The 17,423-nt window shown below is 45.1% G+C and overlaps 1 protein-coding gene across 1 annotated transcript; it reads left to right on the top strand.

Moving 5' to 3' along the window:
- The first annotated feature begins 121 nt into the window (after window positions 1-121).
- On the top strand, window positions 122-8,237 carry LOC119378330 (uncharacterized). The gene is made up of 8 exons (XM_037647500.2): window positions 122-220; window positions 1,440-1,498; window positions 2,036-2,146; window positions 2,563-2,606; window positions 3,585-3,697; window positions 4,267-4,393; window positions 5,174-5,364; window positions 8,112-8,237. Exons 3-8 carry the CDS (start codon window positions 2,075-2,077, stop codon window positions 8,114-8,116), a joined length of 552 nt encoding a protein of 183 aa, XP_037503428.2. The 5' UTR covers window positions 122-220; window positions 1,440-1,498; window positions 2,036-2,074; the 3' UTR covers window positions 8,117-8,237.
- Window positions 8,238-17,423: the final 9,186 nt, after the last annotated feature.

Raw genomic sequence — 17,423 nt, 5'->3', positions numbered from 1 at the left:
GATAAATAAATAAATAGTATGAATTCAGCCAAAGTGAAATCATTTTCGATGGCCTTTTAATGCACTGGCGAACTGATTCTAGTACTATATTCTTTCTTGACTTTTCTTTGCTGGATTTTATACCAGGGTCTGGAAGGAAGCTTGCAGAAGGCAAAGGCCCACTCATCTGCTGATGTGCAACATCAGCTGGACCAAGTTTGCGGGAGGCTCCTTTCTTCAGGTGTGTGCCCGATAGTAGTACCGCTGGCCAAAGTCAGCGACCTATTGCTTCTGAGATGTGTGAATTAACGTTAGTTTGATCGCGCCGAGCGGCCACTTGAGGTTGTGTGGAACGAGGCTTCAGCTCAAAGCCCAACTGCTATTTTCCTATTTAAGTACTCATATAATGCAGAAATAGCTTTCACTTAAGAAGCACTGGACCAATTTGAGTGTCTTTCTTTTTTCATGTGGGTGAGAAAAGTACTGTAATAAGTGTTAGAAGCAGGATCTTAATTTAGAGTCTCGTGTTCTTTACAGAAACTGCAAGACTCAGTAAGTTTCAGAGAATTTAAACATGATGTTTATATACCATCTGGGGTTTTACATGGAGGCATGCCATAGTGGGGGGCTCCGGAAATTTTGAAACTTAAGGTTTACCAACAGGTATCAGTATATGCATCAAAGATAGATGATGCCTCAGCAACTTAAACAAACCCCTCCCTTCCCACAAACTCTTCTAACACCTTTCCCTGGAGAAGCCAGGTACTCCACTGCCACCACTCCACTCGCACACACTTTAGCAACGCCCTCCCCCCCCCTCCCCCCCCCCCAAAAAAAAGAGATTGCTGGGAAGACTCTTTTGATCACGGTACAATGAACTGACTCTGTTAAAATGGACAAATGTGAAGCACGAGTTGATAACATGCATCAAATCGTTACGGCATTTCTTTTTTAGCATTTTACTCAAGTTCTGCTAACAATTCAGTGATGCATCTTAATGCAACGGGAAATATATCACGCTTATGTGCACTCTAGATATATTATTGAGGTATTCTACAGAATTGTGGTATTCTTTCTAATGGCCGACTTGAAGATTCGTAAACATGATACGTCATGTTTTTTCATGAATTACGAGAGCTTTTAGAAAAAATGGTGTAAACTTAAGGTTCACTTCTCGCATTGACAAGGTTTTAGTTCCTTCTTTGATACGCAATAACATTCGTCATCGAAATCAGTTCCTTGGTTGCTGAAATGAGTCTATTTCTGCATCCCCATATGTTTAGACATACTAGTAGCCACTCTTGCAAACTTCTGCCGAAAATCTTTTTTTTTTCTTCTTGCATTTTTCTGCAGGAGTACCCAGAAGACTGAGCGCTTACATTTTTTCATTTTTTCTTGGAATCACAAATCCTAACATGCTTTAATTGTGCTTTATTTTTTTGTTTCGTTTTACTTTCTAGACGCAATTGTCGATGAAGGCATTGTTGATTCTCTGAGTGAGGATGACGACGATGACGAGGTAATTCTTTACATTTCACTTCTATGCTAGTATATTTAACATAATGAACGGAGTATTTACGTCTTTAGCGCAAGCGCTTTTATGTGCCTCAGTGAGTGAATAATAGCATTCTCAACAGCAATAAGCATAGACATTGTGGGGTGTAGTGTGTTGTGTGGTGCTGTAAAAATAAACATTTTATGAAGTCAGCAACATTCTTGGCCCCGATCACTTGACGTTAGCCGAGAAATCTTGTATGTAGAATGCACATCTGCCCATAGTCTGGAAGAACCTAGGTAAACACAGCACAAACGAAACGAAACACAAGGAAGACACGGGACAGAGTGCTGTGTCCAGCACTCTGTCCCGTGTCTTTCTCGTGTTTCGTTTCGTTTGTGCTGTTGTTACACATGAACTATGCATCACAAACTAGCCTGCCAGCAAATGTTACTGAAAGAACCTAATGTTTTTATTGATGAACGTAAATGTGAACAAACTATGTGCATCAGCAGTCCAATGTGTTTATTCTGTGTTGATGGGTATTTGTGCTCTGGACAGGATTCACAGGAGGAATCGGAGCCGGAGCCAGAACTTGACATGGACGACATTGTGCAAGCATTGCCTCACCAGATGTATGGCGATCAGCTCTTGAAGGTGTTCTATGAAGAAGTATGTGGCTTTTCATTGACCCTATTTGTATTATTTTAAATACTAGGCTATTAAAATATTATGTGTTTGTTGTAATATTTCAACACTAGTCAACTAAATTTTAAAGCAATTGAGGGAATGTTGCTGAGAACCATGTACTGAGCAGTAGGATAAAGAATTTACAGGCATGATGCTGAGAAATGGGACTGTAACACAGTTTAGCCATTTTCGAACATTAACATCCATGCTTCTGTAGTCAGCCGGTTCAAAGCGAAGTGTAAAAGACGTGTTATATCTTTTTCCGGTTTTTGACTTCAAAATGTGTATTCGTACCATAAATGAACATGCTGGAAAAGGTATTTTGTCAGAATATATAAGCGGCTTATGCAATTTTGAATGCAGTTTTCAATTCTTCTCATGCAACGAACCAATTTCAGGAGAACCAGGACACTGTGTCGCAACGAGCATTGACAGTATCAAGGTAAGTGTTTAAACGTAATGACTTTTCGTGTTTGTGCACAGATGGTAAAAATATTTGGTGCGTTCACCAGTCACGGTGGTATAAGGCATAGCATGATTGAATATTGCGATGGGGAAGTGGTTATGTCACGTGTACTTAGCCGTTCATATAGCAGACATATTGAAGTCGTGACTGGTACATTACCTTAACGATTCATTAAAAAGGGCTGCATACAGTCACTACAATCTGCCAGTAGTAACCTAAGGTGTTGTAACCTAAGTTAATGAAGAAGCTTTAGGAGAAGCTCAGTTCCGCAATATAAGCAGTGGAACCAAAAATCATAGACCTAACATTAAAAAGGCAGGATGACAACAATGTAGATAGGAGAGCAAATGTGGATGAGTGATATTCTAATAGTGAATAAAAGAAACAAGTAGAGTTTCACAGGCCATGTAATGCACAGATAAAGAGTGGTTTATTAGAGGAACCGAATGGGTGCTGATGGAAGGAAAGTGCAGTTGAGGTTGGTAGAGAAATCATTGGTGTAATGAAATCAGGAAAATGGCATGTGTAAGCTAGAGGTGGCTTCTCAAGAAAGGGTTATCAATTCTGGATGTAAGAGGCGTTCACCTTACGGTGGATGCTTATTAGACTGATTATTCACAGCTGTTTGGAAGCCAATATGATGAGGAATATGATGCATTGTCCATTAGTATTTGTTTACATTTAGCAGGTGTAGTGCAGCTTTTGTTTTTTAATTGTTTTCTTACTGGCCAGTTGTTCAGAAAAAGTCCATGCCATAGCTTGTGAGTATTATGCTACCTGTACACACACTTGCATGTGTGCCTTTCTTTCCTTCTTTCTTTCTTGCTTTCTCTCTCTTCTCTTCATTCAGTGCTTCTGGCTTTTTGCAATGTGTGGAAGATTCTGCTCACATGTGATAGGTGTCTTGACAGCATGATTGTTTGACAACTTCTCTTCTTTTTTGCTCCCTAGTAGGCTCGAAGAATCATCCCCCTACCAATCTTTAGAAGAGACAACAGTGAATGCTCCTGAGACGTCCCAGTCTGACGAAATAGACTGCTCCCAGGCAACTCAACCTGAAGCTGTTGGTAAGAGCTTAACTTTGTGCGGTATTGACTGGAAGGGGAGGGTAAAGTTTTAAAGCCAGTTTTTCGTTTAGCACACGACTACAGGGGAATGGACCAAAGACTCATTCCTTTGTTTGCCACAACCTAATGAAATGAACAGACAATGAAGCCAGGGAAAGTATGGGGGACATTATTTGTGTTCTTCCAACTGTAGTGTAGTAATTATAATATAAATGTAAAGAATTTAAAGTGGACAAAAAGTCAACATGCCGCCAGTAGGGACGGAGCCTACAACCTTCAGATCACGCGTCCAATGCTCTACCAAGTGAGCTACAGCGGCAGTCGTCCTCCCGTCCACTTTATTGGGTATTTCTGTGATGCCTGTGATGGCGGCACTTTTCATAGCATGTGAATTGTTTTGGCATGCTAAAACCCAGAGCTTGATTTGATTAGATATACCCTTTGTGGAAATGAACTGATCTGCCCCGACTTATGCTGCTTGTTATACATGCATATGTGTAGCTGAGAGACTAGCTTTAAATTACTTCGTTTTCAGCCCTCTGAATAAGATAGTTGATTTGTCTCCGTAGAGTTTGCAGCTCCTCCGGTCGACGAACAAGCCTCCGAGCTCGTGAAGCAGCTGACAGGTGAAGAGAAGACGCTCGTGGCCCCAGCAGGACCAACTGCCCCACCTAGTGAAAAAGTGAACGGACTCAAGTAGGCACATTTCAGGCACTTATATTACTCCACGCACTTGTTAATCCCTTCTATGCCACAGACAAGCTGGACTCATCCATGTGTTTCTACTAGAAATGGCCAAGGACGAACTGAGCTCATCGACGATGCTTTCTTTTTGCCTCACTATACCATTGATGGACTGGCTTTGTCTTGGCGCTTTCTTGTACTCCGATAGATGGCAGCGCACAGCCCTTTGGCCAGTTATTGAGTACAAATTCTTTAAGCTCACCAATGTTTCTCTGCAGAATACCATGTAACCGATTGATTGATTGATCAAGCCACAGCAGTCACCAATTTCAATCCACTACCGAATAGTATTTGTGTGGGTGAAAACAGCATGATAGGACATGATTACTAGCATAAAAGGAGACGGGGACGAGAAGAAGAAACACGGGATCACGCTTCTTCCCACCCCCGTCTTCTTTTATGCTGGTGATCATGTTCTATTATGTTCGATACTAAATAGCCCAATTTTCCGCCTTAACGAAAATAGCAATACGCTAAGCCTCTTATCATGTACGTATCACTCAAAGAAACAAATGTGAGCAGCATGACATTAAAATTTTAATTATGGCTATTGACCCATCATTTTGAAGTAACACATTTGCGTACCTCTTGTTAATCATTCGTGATCTCAACTTTGTTTACCTTAATCGTGCCTCTATACGCGACAATATATATTGATGCATGCTATCACGAAGCACCTTCCACCCTGCGAATTAATTCTGCTGAACACATGTACTCCTGCAACCTTTTCAGCCTACAAGAGTACAGCATAGCGTTCAGCTCAAGACCCAAAATTCCACGCACCCCAGAGCCCAGCGGTGGTGGCACCTCCAGCAGAGTGGACTCCACACCGACCAGCTCGCAGTCGCTACGGAGGAGCCCCGCCAGCACCGCATCCAGGGGCAACACTTCTTCAGTCCGTCCAGCGTACAGCACAGAACAAGGTCAGAGCAGCCGTGGACACATTGCCGGCAAAAAAGTAACAGCGTTACTTGGTGCAGAAAAGTAACCCTGTTACTGCTACAGTTACAGGTATCACCAATGTAACTTGTTACAGTTGAAGTTACTGCTGATGAATTAACATCGTTATCATGTAACATCAATCAAGTAACATCACAAACACAAATGAAAAATTTTATTTTACTTTAGATTCATGATTTCATCGCCTTTCTGCAATAAATGCTATGTATACATGTCAGTGTTACCCACCTCAGCTTTCTTTTTTCCCGGATTTCCTTCCATCTATAAAACCTGATTATTTGTATGATGCGGCGATATGCATTTCGATAACTATGACGAAGTAACGTTGCCCTTACCATGTAAAAAGTAAGTGTTAAAGTTGCAAGTCGCTCGAATGAAGAAGTAACCGGTTACAATTAGATATGTTACCTGGGAACGTAACCAGTTACCGGTAACATGTTATAACTAACTGGTTAACACCAAAGTCGGGGTCAGAGTGCATACGTTAGCAATGTTGAGCTGCCTTGAAGCTGGCTAGCTTTTGCACTGAGAACGTTGTCAGGTGCTGTGTTGCTTTATGTCGCTTTTCCCATGAGAGAGAATAGACCCTTTTCGAAAAAGGGTGCCCCTAGCGCCGCGCACACAAACTACTCTGCCGCCATTGTGAGGGCACCGCAGCAGACGACGCAGGCTTCGGCAACGTGCCAGTGCGTGACATTTCAGCAACGACAAATCGTGAACTGTCATCAACGTTTTTCGTAGAGACGGCGTGCTGCAATGGTGCAGACGTGCTGCGTTCCCATGTGCCACCATCGAGGATATCGCGACGAGAACAGCGATAAGGTACGCGATGAAACTTGAACAACAAACGCACGTGCTCTCTCCCCGTACGTGATGTCAAACGGACGTGCGGAAGGGCACCGTTTTGTAAACGCACTACAGAAACGGACGTGCTTATTTCACAGCACCATGTGTAGCCTTGATTTTACGAATGAATAGTCTTCTCCCGAATCCCTGCATGCGGTGAATTGCGATAGATTGTTTGTGCAGAAATGCTGCGAGGGTTCGTAAGGCCAGGCAGAAAAATAAAAATGAAGTTGCGTACCGTTCATTTAGTAGCGACAGTACTCGCATATCGTAAGCCACGTGTCAACATTTTTTAGTACAGACAAACAGGGGCGTAGGCAGAAATTTTTTTCGGGGCACCACCTTGATCTGAAGTGGGGGTTGGGCAGGCAGATGTGGTCTAGTGTCTTTGTGCTCTGTGTGCCATGACAAAAAAAAAAAAAAAATTCGCCCCCCCCCCCTCCCCAGGCAACGTCACTGCTTACAAATATACCCAACGCGTGGCGTCCGAAAAATAGTTGCGTGGTGTGGCTTGCGGCAGACAGGATTTTCACCGGTTGTGGTCGCATAGTTCCACGACAGTGACGTCCTTCCTTTCCTTCGGTGAGAAGGTTGTAGTTTGTAGCTTTTGGCGAGAAGTTTGTAGCTTCAGCGAGCCTTTTTTTCCCGGTCCGGGCGCGCACGCGAGTTGGCTGTGGTCACGGTTCCACAACTGCGGCAGTCGAGCCAAACTGCTCGTCCAACCCGTTGAAGGGTACAAAATGTTGCTCATTGTGCAGCGGAAGCACTTCAGAAAGACCAACAGAGAGTACTAAGAGCTCATTCAAGCACGCAAACGGTGAGATTTCAGCAGAAGGCAGCCGCCGACACAAACATCACAGCACTCACGCATTTGACGCCTCGCTTTCCACGCCCTCACGATGGCGCTGGCTATCCCACGCTCCTTTGCGAAGTGAAACTGACAAAAAGCCTACCGTCAGCTGGCGTATTTATGAAAAGGGTCTATAGAGGGTGGGGCTAGGGCCCATCAAGCTCTCTTTTTTATTCCGATGCTTTCTATCTGCCTATCCCTAATCTGTGACATTACAATATGGAAGTCATAGATTGGCTCATTGATTTCACGCATATACAACACCTATTTAGAAAGACACGTAATATGAGAGCGTTATTCAGCAATCTATGCTACCATAAGATCAAGTGTTTTCATGTTTTCATATATTGCATCAATCTGTGTTATTGTTTTACAACCATTTACAGCACTTTTGCCGATGATGATACACGTCATTTCGGTCAATTTCACTTTTTTTGTTAGTGCATAGCGACTTGTGCAAACTTTCTGTCCAGTGGTTGTTTTATGCTTTGTGCCTACTGCTGATATGGAAGGGTGGCAGGCCCATCAAGCGGTGTAAAATTCGCTGCCTTTTCCTCACCATCCACAGTTTGTTTGTACAAACTGAAGTAAATACTGGTTTGATTGATTGATTGAGGTGCAGCAACACAGTCGTGTATCAATATAATCAAGGTCGTCCGCAGAACTTTTTGCAGGGGGTGCATCAGCAGGGGGGGGGGGGGGGTGGAGGGGGGGGGGACTCGCATCCAGCACAGGTAGCTTTTCTTTCACTGCCGTGACTTCACCGGCAAGATTAGTCAATAGTCGTGTGTAACGTGCAAAGCTGGCTGGCAATCCTGAAGCTACGTACTGCATAGAAAATTATTATCCGAAATTCCAAGGGGGGGCACCCTTGCACCCCCCTCCGGACGCCTATGAATATAATGGATAGATATATGACAAATAAATTCATGTAACGAATATAGAATAATGTGAGGTTATAATTTTGTGTTGAAAAAGAAACTGACTTGCTTTCTTTTCTTTTGTCCATTTCAGAATGAACGGTGTTCCTTCAAGAAAATCCTGCTGGTGGTTCTTAGTTCACTCATTTCAAGATAAGAAAATAGAAACCCTATTTTGATCTTTATGCTGAACTGTTTTACTGGTGTTCAATAAAGCTCCTGTACAGTTTATTCATGAGTGTTTGTCATTTTAACAAATGTTTCTTGGCGCAAAGGCCTGAGAATTTAATGGGGAGGTGTATGGTTACTCGCTCAAGAGTGGAAATTTTATACGCCTCACCCAAGCAAAGACAACGTGAACACGCAGGCATCCATGGGATGTCTCGTAGATCTATCTGGATATCCAAATGCACAGTGTTAGGGCCGATGCCTAGCGGCAACAATGAGACAACGCATAAGACGGGCAACATGGTGAGACCTTTTGCAGACTCGGCAACACTAGATGCAACGGGCATCCTTGGAGCTCGAGGCTATGATACCAACGACCACTGAGACCATGCCAAAGCACTCGACTATGTAGGCAGATATATGCTGTTTTTCTATATATTGCCACTGCAGTAAGTCCGGACAATGCCTCTTCAAGTACTCCCACCTCGATGACAGTGTGGGTTAAGTGAGTGTTGGAAGTACTGACTTTCAGCATCAAACCTGACTGGCACCTTTAGCCGGCTTTGTGATTATTATATTTCTATAACAGTAATGCTTGTATAATGTTGTGACGCATTCTTTTCTTGTTTAATTTATCAAATTTTTCAAATGAAGATTCATATCAATGTGGTGTCTCGACTCCATCTCCTACCTAACCTCGGCACGCACCTCTTAAGTTGTGGTGCCCAAAAGCCGTGACTCGATACTTAGGATTGCGTTAACGTCCCCGTCGGGTTGTGTCAAGGCCACGGTGTAAGAAAAATAGTTTGTCAAGGTGTACGCGCACCCGAAATGCAGCTGTGCAGCGAACGGTCCCTTCCGAGAATTTCCACCTGGCACAGGTGCAAGGCCTTTTAAACCAACTAAACTTTTCAAGGTTGGTGTGGTCAGAAAATATGAAAAGCAAGGTGCATTCATGAGCTTGGGAGGATACAGGTTCAGTAATGCCAGAATAAGTAATTGCGTTGTCTATGAGACTAACCAAACCTCTATGAAGGCTGACTCTGAGTGTGTGGTGGACTAAGAAAAAGCCTGAATATGCGACGTCCTTGGGACATCCGTTGTGAAATAACCTAAAGAAAGCACCAGCCACGTGCCGGTATAAGGAAGACACCTTCTGGTGCACATTTAACAGAAAATTGTCCGTGATGGCGCCTTTTTCTGATCTAGCCACCTTGCCGTCGAGGACACCGATATGGTGGCTAGAGGGGGAAGTGTGACGAGCGAGAGCGGAGGGCTGTACGAATTCCCAATGAAAGATGGCGGTCACACCAGGTGGCGCTACCTGCGCCGTAGGTGCTTGCGGCCATGCTTGCGGCGGCATTTGCCTGCTTTGCGTATGGCCGCTAGACGTTAGTTTCACTTGTTTCTAATAATCGCTTATACCCCGCGCCCGTGTTGTTAAAGGCGCTACGTGTTTGTTTCGCTAAGAAGCACGTGTTGCAAGTTCTTAGCGGTGTTAAGCAAGAGGAAAAAAAAAAAAGAAAACCAACATTGCTTTTAAACCAGACGGAACTGGCGTGCCTCCATGTTTTCATATTTCAATGTGTCTTAATATCGGTTTGCTTCGACATGTTTAATTTGCTACAGTGTGCATAAACTGGGCTAGTTGGTTGATTTTCATGGTAAAAGCAGCGCAAAAAGACGACAACACGAGAAGAACGACACAGGACAGGCGCTGAACTGTTCAGCACTGGTTCTGTGTCATTCTTATTATCATATTCCTATTGCGCTGCTTTTACCATATTTATAGTCTGCTTCAGTTGAACTAAACCACTTGCTCGGCTGCATAGCTCAGCTAACTTTAAAGTGTTCTTTCCTCTTGGTCAAGTGTAAACTGTTTACAATCGTTCATAGCGAGTATACTGGCTGCAGTGCAGCGCGTTTTTTTTTCTCTCTTTTAGTCCGCACCCACCTCCCCCCCTCCATTTCCTCTGTATTGTAGGGGGTTTTCTTGAGCGCGAAATGTTCAAAGCATTTACATTTTCCGGCTACTTTTCCTTGAGAAAATTGAAGTGGAGATTGGAATGCTGCAGCTGGGGGCTCTTTGATACTGAGCATTTTATTTTATTATTTTAGCGATAGTTCTATCTATGCAAGGACCAATGATTTCTGTTAACTTACGGCTTTAGATGCATACTAAATACATGCAAGGGAAATGGTAAAACATGTTTATTTATCACACATTTGTCATCCCATAATTGTGTCAGACATTTGTTGTCACATACTCCCCTATCACGTTAAGAGGTCAAATTACTTGACCCTCCTCAACTTCAAGTTTTTGGCGCTCCCTTTGGACACTCCTGTCTGCTTTTCTTTTTTTGGTAAATTACTTCGCGGTGCGTTCGGAAACACCGTAGGCACAGCGTCTTCTGACAAACGCGGGGTATCTCAACAACCTCACCGTTTATAATGTGTTGGTATGTCCTTCCGATGAAACTCACGTCGAAGTGCCGCTCGCAAACAACGCTGTCCCTCGTCAGCTCTTTGTCAGTCCGCTTAATATTTCGAGCTCATTGCTCTCGCCTCGAGAGATCCTTCGGGGCTTTAAAGACCGAAAGCTTCTCCGAGCACGATCTATACCCGCCTTTACAGCCAGGGACGAAGCATGTACTTGCGCGATTTGACGGCATGGTTCGCAGGACACGTGGGTAAACAAACGACGACAGCGAAGGCGAGGCATCCGAACAAGGTGACGGCACAGCACAGAGAGAACGAACGAGTCCAGGCGAGCCAAAGCAAGCGCGGCGAGCGCGAGCACCTACTACTACACCAGCGCCCCTTGCGGCGGCCAGAACTTTCATTGCGTTCCGCGCATCGCTCTCCCACGGCGGGGATACAGCGCCCGTCACACTTCCCCCTCTAGCCACCATAATGGCTGCTTGTGCGTCACCAACAAAGCCACGGTGCGGAGCAGCCGTGGATACGTCACTACATATTGTGCGAGCACGTGACGAGAAGCTCATACCGTGTTGTGACGTCAGGGTACAGTAGGAACCGAAACTAGCTTTTAAAAACATACTGTAGTTACTTTTTCAGGGCGCACTCGCGCTTAGCACTACCTTTTCTATAGGCTCTTGAGGGCTTGACCTTTCATTTGACGCAAAAAAAACGACAACTGAAAATATTCGTGTCAGTACCCCTTTAAAAGAACATTTGTAAATGCGTGCGCGACATGGAAGGCGATCGGATTACAGTGGTCGCAAGACGCAACTCAGAGCAAACGTGAAACAATAACGCTTGTGGAATCAGCCCGCAGCATTCAAGTGCACAGTTTGAGCAGCTCAACTGAAACACTGGACCAAGAAAGAAACGATATTGTTTGCATCCTTTACTCATGTGTCCAATTAGACGTTAAAGCTCTTGGTATACAAGTCCATTCACCGAAACGTCGAGAATTTAGCTCCTTCATTTACCTTCATCTGCACGCTTTCCCACCAGCCTGTCCTTCAATTACAGGCACAGATCCAGGGAATAAATATAGGTATTATTTTCTCGTAGCGGTCACGCTGCAATAGCTCAATCGAAGGTTGTGCTGCTCACGGCATCCCCGCGCATATATAATCGGCCACAAACTAAAGAAAAAATATGTAAGTAGCGCCTAGGGCCATCACTGTGCCACTCAAAGAAAAAAAACGGACCATCTCCCCGAAGGGAACGCTGATGGGATGCGAAGCAGCAGCGTTGCGCACGGGTGGCGTCACGGGTTGAACGGCGCTAACGCGGGTGCTGCGGTGAGCGCTGGAAGATTCGTTTGAAGCGAAACTCGGTGTAGCGTTTACTGGTGTAAACGTTTGTTTGAAACGCAGACACGGGAGGCGAGCGGGCGTTGCAGCCGGCAGCTGCGGCGCTCCGGCGGGTGAGGGAGAGAGTGACGTACGCGCGCACATGCGAGGGAAGCGTGCGAGGGGTGCTTGTCGTCAACGCCCAGCTGCGGCGTGACCTACTTGGCACCGCTCCAACACCTGCGCCGAGGAAAGCGCGTTGCCTCGCGTTTGTGCGGACGGACGGACAGCGTTACACAGGCTAGTCAAAGAGCTGCTACGCATCTAAAAAGTTGCATGTGCTCACAGCAAAAGGTGAACGACTAACAGCATTGAACAATGGAAGAGCTGTACACAGCTCTACATATATGATGTTTCAACTGAAGATTGAAACAGAGAGCACATATACCAGATAGAAGCTAATACGACCGCTAATTTTTATAATGACAACTTGTCAAGTATTCTTGCAGGTTTTGTGTAGCTGCAGGTTTTAGGATGAAATGAATGAATTAATGAACAACTATATTTATCCCTGTTTAAGGGGAAGGGGCAGTTGAATAGAGGGTGGGGGGAGGAACTACTTGAAGTAGGCATCCTCTACACTGTCACTCCACTCCAGCATGACCTCCTGAATGTCGGGCATAGAGCTGCGTAAAGCAGCCTCCCACTGCTACTGGTCCTCACTAGATATGAATTGTTTGAGGAAAGAGGGAACTTAGAGTACCCATATATACATGGTGTGGTTTGAGTCTGTTGTAAATTTCCTGGCACATTTTGCCACAGATTCCCCCATTTGGGAACCCGAAATTTGGAGAAAAATAATACAGCAGAGGAAAAGGAAATCGCGAAGCAGTAGTTTTAAGCGACGAATACCAAAGCCGAAGGCTGCAGGTTCGGTCCCTGCCGGTGGTAAGTTGTCTTTTTGTCCACTTAACTGCCTTCACATCTATATCACAATTATTATACAATACACTTAAAGCCGTACAACTAGCATCCCCTATACTTTCCTTAGCTTCATTATCTGCTGGTATTAATTAATGTTGTGTGAAACAAAAAAACGAGCCCTCAAAATTCTTTTCCCTCAAGGAATCGTCAACAGCTTTAAGATTACAGGGGTCTCCAATGCCATGGGCAGCACAGACTATCACTTCGTAATAACTTTTCTAGCGCAGACTAACACACGGACAAAGAGAGGGGACGACACTAGCGCTGGTGTCGTCCCCTCTCTTTGTCTGTGTGTTAGTCTGCGCTAGAAAAGTTATTACGATGTATATGTACCAACTAGCTCGCCTTTCAGTATTACTCCAGAATATGACTTAATCCATGAATGTACCCGTGAACCGTACGTATAAGAGCACAGACGAGTACTCATTTGCGTTGCGTGCATGAACGAATGAATACATTCATTATGAAATATGATAGCGTACGCTTCTATGATGGAGCGCAATCTCGGAGGGAGACGAATAACGGCGCATGTCAGACAAGCATAATCAGATAATTTAACCAAGTGAATCCCGTGTAAGCACCGCACTTGTAGCCAAATTTCGAAAAAAAAAGATAAGTGCGGCCCTTGCATATGCACAAGTTATATATAGACCCACCTACCCACCTACCCACCCACCCATGCACCCATGCACCCCCCCCCCCCCACACACACACACACTATTTTCATTATCTGCAGGCGTTTAAGCGCCGTTTTCACATGTATAAACTGCGACTTCCAGGTGTCGTTTACAGCTGTAAACAATGGCGCATCCTGCATGCTCCAGCAGCATTCGCACTGTGTAGCACAGCTTCTCGAATATTCTATATACCCCGGCTTAGTTCTTTGCCGCACTGCACTTGAGTTAGATAGCAAGGCGCTAAAGAACGGTTGGCGAAGAAACTCGCTTTGAGAAAAACACATTTCCACGATAAGACGCCGCTCAATGTTGTTTTTGCAAAAGTGGCAGCGTTCAGCGCTTTTTTGAAGCAGTAAACTGCACGTGCGCGCGAACCAAGTGTCGTATCTGTAAATGTATATAGCTGACCATAGCAAAATGGAGGCAACTCTGGGCGTATAGCCATATAGTCGGCGAAGATCTGCAAAGAGGTCGTGTATACGCGTATGGATGCTCAAAGCCAAGTCAAACGAAGAGCGTTGACCGCGGGACGCGCGCCGCTAAGAAAATAAGCGAACACTGACAGATAAGCGGTGTCTTTGTATCCCGACTCGCATGCCGACGTTGCGGGACCTCCGAAGCGCGCGCACTGAGATGAACTCTATTGCCGCCCTCCCTTTTATGTTGTTCAAAGACCCTCGAAGGGCAGCATTTGGGAGGCGATCTAAAATGAATGAATGCGAGCAATACCGCGAATGTTCTGAGCAACAGGCGCAAGTTTGCTTACCAAGCGCGCAGTTTTCATCGGAACTGTCGTTCACAAGTCAAACTATCGCTCCTCGGGTCACACATATATGCACAGTTCATCGTGAAGGCGTTATATGTTCGTATATATACATTTTCAGCCCAAATGCAAGCTGTATGACTTATTTATGTTATGTTATGGCTTACAATGTTCTATCCCGCCGTTAGATATCATATGACGCAAGATTGGTGCGTCAGCGACAAGTCGCACTCGCACGAACGTTTGTAGCGGTCACTGCCTCGCTATGTATCTGACGAAGCATTGAGAGGGGAAAGCGATGTACAACGTAATTCCAGTAAAGCGGACTGCCAGTTATGTATGCAAAATACAGAAGTGCCGTATCAGCAGAGTGAGAGAGATTAAACATTAATTTTGAAGACGCACTTCTGCACGCTATGCGGGTACCCTCCTTATTCCAGGTAGCCTTAATTGGGTCAAAGCCATGGTTTGATCACGCAGCGCTCCGAAGACTTGAGTTTCTCGTGTAAGAGACACAAAGAAAGGAAATTGAGATTAGAACAGCATACATACTGTCTTGTTGTTAACGGCTACACATTGACACTTTCTCCCCAAGCCAACAAAATTAGGTGGTGGCGATGGTGATGACGACAAAGACGATCTTAATTTGGCATCTAATTGTAAACAAGGATTTGGCAGATATTCATTTAGCCTGTTCGATCTTATTAGGTTGTGTTGCCTTTATGGCACCTGTGGCATTTGAGCTATCTCTTCTTGTTCTTCCTTCATTAAAGACTATTGTTGTGGGGTAGCAAACTGGATATTTATTTTCTAGTTAACCTCCCTGCTTTCCGCATAACAATTATACCTCAACGCAAGAGCCGAATTCACAAATCTTTTCGTTCGTAAGTATACTTTTGCTATTGGTCAGCAGGCTTCGATAATGACATGTTATGCAGCAGGACTGGCTAGAATACTCTCTTACGAACAACTCTACATCGTAAGCCTTTCTTTGAATACAGGCCCAGATCGTTTTAGATAGCTTGAGGCGGGTCTTATGGGTTGGACCCCAGGTGCTGATTATGAAAGTTGCAGTGTCCGCCTATATGCATAATGTATTCCCAAATATCATTACTCATTCTGAGAGATAGGTAGAGAAAGAGAGAGAGAGAGGAGAAAAATGAGGAGTTAACAGGCGTTTACGGTTTGCTATCCCTGGGGTGGGGGCAATAGGGACAGACACGCCAGGGCATCACAGCGCTTGTGTCCTATCACAGAAAAGAAAAACGCATCTTTTTAAAATGAAAGAACCTTTACACATATCGGAGGAAACAGAAACAGCTCGGTCTTATGCTATCATTTTGCGCACCACGTAACTACGGTTATATATATATATATATATATATATATATATATATATATATATATATATATATATATATATATATATATATATATATATATATACATACACACACACACAGTGGACTTGATCGTGAAGGTCGTATCCTTAGCATGGTCTGCGTGCCTCTTCAATTACGGTTCGTGGAATGGTGGTATCTGAACGACTTACACCTGCTGCTGTATGGGCATGGTGAATTCGTTTGATATGGGTCAGACAAATGTGACAAGATATAGTCCTTTCAGGCATACATCGTTTCTTTTACCTGAAACCACAGGCGCACGCCCCCCCTTCATGTAAGGGGTGGGAGGGGCAAAGTCTGCCCCATACCGTTACTGAATCGGACCTTTGTCGTTATTATTTGAAGAGCAGAATTATGGCCACACAGGTTTCTTTAATGGCGGCCGAGGGCCCCTGCTCTTGCATTGCAAGTACTGTTTACTTCCAATCTTTATAGGAAAGCCAGGGACCAAAGGTAGGCCATTGTGAGAAGCACGTCATTTTCATTTTTTCATCCATTGTGGAGCATGTTGTCTTGGACTCAACAAGCGGGGGAGGGGGGGGGGGGGCAGGAAGGGGGGAGCGCTGCGATGAGACTTTGGCCCCATAATGAGGAACCCTGCGCACGCATACTATGTCTGGAACGGTTGTGAAACAGTGGTAGGAAAGCAGATTTTCAGAAATTATGGTATAAAAATGTGCAATAAGTCTTCAACAAAAAAAAAAGAAGGCCATACGCACCAAGACCTCTACATCGAAAAAATTACACCATCTCCCGCTAAAGGGAACCATGTGTGGATGCAAAGCAGCGAGGAGATGGTTCGCTTGAGCGGGAGATGGTGTTATTTTATTGAGAGGACGAATGAGAATGTATAAGAGAAGAGAGACAACGCCGCTCGACGTTGACGTTTCGATTCGGCTTCGCGTTGCCGCGCCGCCTCGAGATCCGCCGCTCGACGTTTTGATTCGGCTTCCCGAGCCCGGAGTTCAGGGTCCGCTTGCCGCCGTTCACGTTTCCTTTCGGCTTCGCGAGCCCGAAGTTCGGGATCGCCACGTCTCCGCTCCCGTTTCGCGGCAGCGGCCCGAGCGCTCATCGCGGCGCTGCACAGGAGAGAGAATGAGGCGCGCGCAATCCGTCGTTTTCATACCGCGGAACTACCGTGGCGCCCCTAGCGGAGTATACCGTTGTCGCACCATCTGTCATGCTCGCCGCTCCGTAAAGTAGAAGATTCCTAGAGGAGAGGGGGGAGCGTAGGAGAGGAGAGAGGGGGGGAGGGGGCGAGCATGCGCAGCGGGGGGTGGACGCCGCGGGACGCGGGAGTGAGGGACAAAGCCCCCGCCATAAGCTGCTTCGCATCTAATAATATATATCGGCACATGAGTTCCTATTAAAGATCCACCTGTTTGTACAGATGGCGTGTAATTATTGATGTAAAGGAATTATATGGCACGTGCGTTTTTCACTCCTAAGAAGACAACATAACTTCTGCGTTTTTCAGTCTTGACGTCACGTGCAGAGGCCGGCACCACATTATGGAGCGGCGAAACGTACATTGTAGGAGCTCGTGCTCATATTTTGTTTAAGTTTGCTTGGCTAAACTTAACTGGTACACCTCGTATAGATGGCGTCCACTCAGAGCATGCATACCTTCATATATACAACCTGTGT

This window comes from Rhipicephalus sanguineus, unplaced genomic scaffold, assembly GCF_013339695.2.
Source record: "Rhipicephalus sanguineus isolate Rsan-2018 unplaced genomic scaffold, BIME_Rsan_1.4 Seq7820, whole genome shotgun sequence".
In the NCBI taxonomy this organism is placed as follows: Eukaryota; Metazoa; Arthropoda; class Arachnida; order Ixodida; family Ixodidae; genus Rhipicephalus; species Rhipicephalus sanguineus.
Note: the sequence above shows the minus strand (reverse complement) of the source record. Positions and strands in the feature narration are given on the sequence as shown.

What these genes read in the sequence shown, in the direction of transcription:
- LOC119378330 (XM_037647500.2), top strand. Translation starts at nt 2,075, where the DNA reads ATGGACGACATTGTGCAAGCATTGCCTCACCAGATGTATGGCGATCAG. An exon ending in CGAGCATTGACAGTATCAAG is followed by an intron (nt 2,607 to 3,584) that starts GTAAGTGTTTAA and finishes GCTCCCTAGTAG; the next exon opens with GCTCGAAGAATCATCCCCCT. An exon ending in AACTCAACCTGAAGCTGTTG is followed by an intron (nt 3,698 to 4,266) that starts GTAAGAGCTTAA and finishes TTGTCTCCGTAG; the next exon opens with AGTTTGCAGCTCCTCCGGTC.